Genomic DNA, 3,115 nt, shown 5'->3' on the forward strand with positions numbered 1-3,115 from the left:
AAATTGTTATTGTGACTTTTGTGTTTCTATTCAATATATGGTCGTGTTAGTTGCATTTATCAAAATAAGATATAACAGCTTAATATCTATAGCGTTAACCGATTAAAAATTTGGTATATGGCGTCAGCGTCCTTCCTTTGTTAGTATGGGGACCATATATCTAAGCGTGAATATTTATGTAAACTTTAATGTATTTGATTCTGTTGGGTTACAGTTTCATTAACGTATACATATAAAAGTAACCGAGAAAAACAGTTTCACATAATCTGTGTTTCACGACTTTCATATATTCGAATGTCTTGATAAGAAAGTACTAGTTCCCGAGTGCTTTATCAGAATATATGTTCATATATATTATACAATGAAGTGCTTGTATAAGCTTATGAAAGATCAGGACATCTTCTCGTGTCAAACTGTGTCACTCAGTGATAAGTCAGAACTAAGGTTATTGAAATAAAGCTAAAGGTCAAACGATCTAATAATAATCTACTTTTATAGACTCCGTCATATAGACCGTGTGTCATACTCGATATAAAGTTTTCATTGCGCTGGTTCTTTGTATATATATCAGAGGCTTTGAATAAGTTTGTACACTTCAAAATGTTGAGAAAAATATCCTTGTTGATGTTATTTACTATCGTATGGAGTTATCAAAAGTTTCAAATGCTAATACCAAATGGAGATGCAGTTCCAAATCCCTGCAATGGTCAGTCTGGAATATGGGGCGGTGTCGGACATAATGTAGCACCAGGAGGCGGACCTAACAACCAATTTGGACTGGTTCGATTTAAATTTATAACCTTACTGTTAGTCAATTTGTCTTCCTTCCGGTTGACATGTATTTGTAATTTTGAGAAAAAACAGTGAAAACGGTTATTCGAAGAAATTCGTTCTCTTTGTTATATAAGATAACAAGCACAAATCTAATGTTACATTAGATCTGCTTATGAAATTGAGTCATAAATCATAGATTTTGTTCAATTTTATTTCTTTTTAAATATTTGACAAAAAAAAAAAATACATATTTTACAGGATTTTAATTCTTCCGGTAAAGTATGGACTCCCGAATTCTGCCAGAAAGATTCTGACCAGGATGGGAAATCCAATGGATTCGAGCTTGGTGATGCAGATTGTAAATGGACACCTGGAGGAACTCCCGAAGGAACTGCCACAGGACATCCGGGTAAGTACATTTCGAAATAGGAGCAAATAATGGAAATAATAACAAGAATAATACGTAAGGTTTACTTTCACGATGAGAAGATTGGCGTTCGTATTTCAGTTTTACTAATAAATATATGATCTAATTGAAACCGTAGGCATTCAAAATTCAAATTGACCAATTATTAGTACAATGTATCACATTCAAATATCACGTTTAATACTATGTTGAAGAAATTCTACATTTTTATGGAGTAATATTCAATTACTGACTTTTGATGAGGTGAGGTAAAAATGTGGGTTATTGGCTTTTGTAAAACTGATAATCACAAAAGACATTAATTGTTTTATTTCCTATTCAGAAGGAGAGAAAAATACAATATGCAAAGACAATTATTAAACACAACCAATTATTATATATCAAAGATTTTACCATAATTGTACATATAAAAGTACGTGACGTCTAGCGTGTGAATATCACTTTTCTTCAGGTGAATATGCTGTTTTATTCAAACTCCAATTCGCATAGAAAACATACTAAAATACAATACCAATATGGAATAAACCTAAATCTAGACTTAATTTAGTTAGAAAGTATTGGCCATGCGCAGAAGCCAACGAATATTTTCTGAAGATGTTTATCGCATTCGGTTTATTCTACACCGTTACCCTCGATCAGTGGGGCAACAAAAGGAACATGGGAGAAAGAACAATAAAAACCAGCTCAGAAAACGCACTTAAAATTATATAATATATGTACCAAAGAAGATAAAGACACAAGTACACGTAATATTGATACTAAGTTCTCTATCTATGAATTCTCGCATTTTTTCATAGCTCAAAGCACTTAAAAAGATGGATGTAGAAATCATGTCTTCTTAGATTTAAATATCAGAGTATTTTTTTAGTAGAATTTTCACAAACACATCGTGCGGTGAGCTATGATCTAGTGCAATGACCAAAATAAGGCATTTGTAATTTGGTCAAATGCTAAATTAAATGTTATTTAACAGTAAAAAAACAAATTGAATCTAAGATACTTTGCATCTTAAAACAGATTGTAGGACTTGTGAAATTAGTCTTCATGTATTTTAAGGTTCAACGCACTTAAAGAAACTGATTGACACATCATAAAAGTCTGCATGTTATATAACAACATGTATTTTCATACAACTTGGACAAAATAGTAGCGATCTGATTGAACATGCATTTTGCATTGTACTTGTTCGGGCGTCGTCATTCGTTTTCACACGTATGTTGTATGCATTACATGTCAATTGTGATTTCGTTCTATTAAACAATATATTCGTTTATTAAATATATTGATTGAAATTCCAATAAATTTATATTACAGGTATATGCGAGCCAATGAATAGTTCAAAGTGCCAGCAAGTAAATAAAAATATAACCTGCTCACCGAACAATCACACATAACCACTCAGGATCCTACGGTAGAGATATTGCTTTGTTTCCGGTTTATCATTGTGCAAGACGATCACTAAATCATGTAGCTGGTTTTGTCGAAAATAAATTGTATTTTAAATATTATTTCTGCAAATTATTAGTGTTTCTTGCTTCATTCAAGATTAAACACAGTAAAACATATCCTTTGAAGCCTTTTGCCATAACATACTGGTCAATCACTAAATACATGTAATGACAGTATTGGCAAAATTGTCAGTTTAAGAAATATTTAAATATTTGTGAACCTTGTCCTAGAGAGCTTTTTGTAAAGATGTTTTCAAATCATTGAAACTTGTAGTAAATGGATCAGTTGACGCTAAAGTTAGAAATTAGCGAAAAAGATTTGTTTTCTCAAAATTGAAATTGAAATTGTTATCATGGTGACCGCGCTGAAGTACGTCCATTATTCATTTTTCATTATTCAAAATTCAATAATGAATAATGAATAATAAAATTGTTCATATTTCACTATTCAATTTGAAAAGTGAAT

The 3,115-nt window shown here is 31.3% G+C and overlaps 1 protein-coding gene across 1 annotated transcript; it reads left to right on the plus strand.

Annotated features, from left to right (window-relative positions):
• Positions 1–428: 428 nt before the first annotated feature.
• LOC127710849 (temptin-like) lies at positions 429–2,709 on the plus strand. The gene is made up of 3 exons (XM_052216806.1): positions 429–780; positions 1,033–1,183; positions 2,516–2,709. The coding sequence occupies exons 1-3, from the start codon at positions 601–603 to the stop codon at positions 2,593–2,595; spliced, it is 411 nt and encodes a 136-aa protein (XP_052072766.1). The 5' UTR covers positions 429–600; the 3' UTR covers positions 2,596–2,709.
• Positions 2,710–3,115: the final 406 nt, after the last annotated feature.

The sequence above is a fragment of the Mytilus californianus genome, unplaced genomic scaffold (assembly GCF_021869535.1).
Source record: "Mytilus californianus isolate M0D057914Y unplaced genomic scaffold, xbMytCali1.0.p SCAF_8, whole genome shotgun sequence".
Taxonomy (NCBI): Eukaryota; Metazoa; Mollusca; class Bivalvia; order Mytilida; family Mytilidae; genus Mytilus; species Mytilus californianus.

What these genes read in the sequence shown, in the direction of transcription:
- LOC127710849 (XM_052216806.1), top strand. Translation starts at nt 601, where the DNA reads ATGTTGAGAAAAATATCCTTGTTGATGTTATTTACTATCGTATGGAGT. An exon ending in CTAACAACCAATTTGGACTG is followed by an intron (nt 781 to 1,032) that starts GTTCGATTTAAA and finishes CATATTTTACAG; the next exon opens with GATTTTAATTCTTCCGGTAA. An exon ending in AACTGCCACAGGACATCCGG is followed by an intron (nt 1,184 to 2,515) that starts GTAAGTACATTT and finishes TTTATATTACAG; the next exon opens with GTATATGCGAGCCAATGAAT.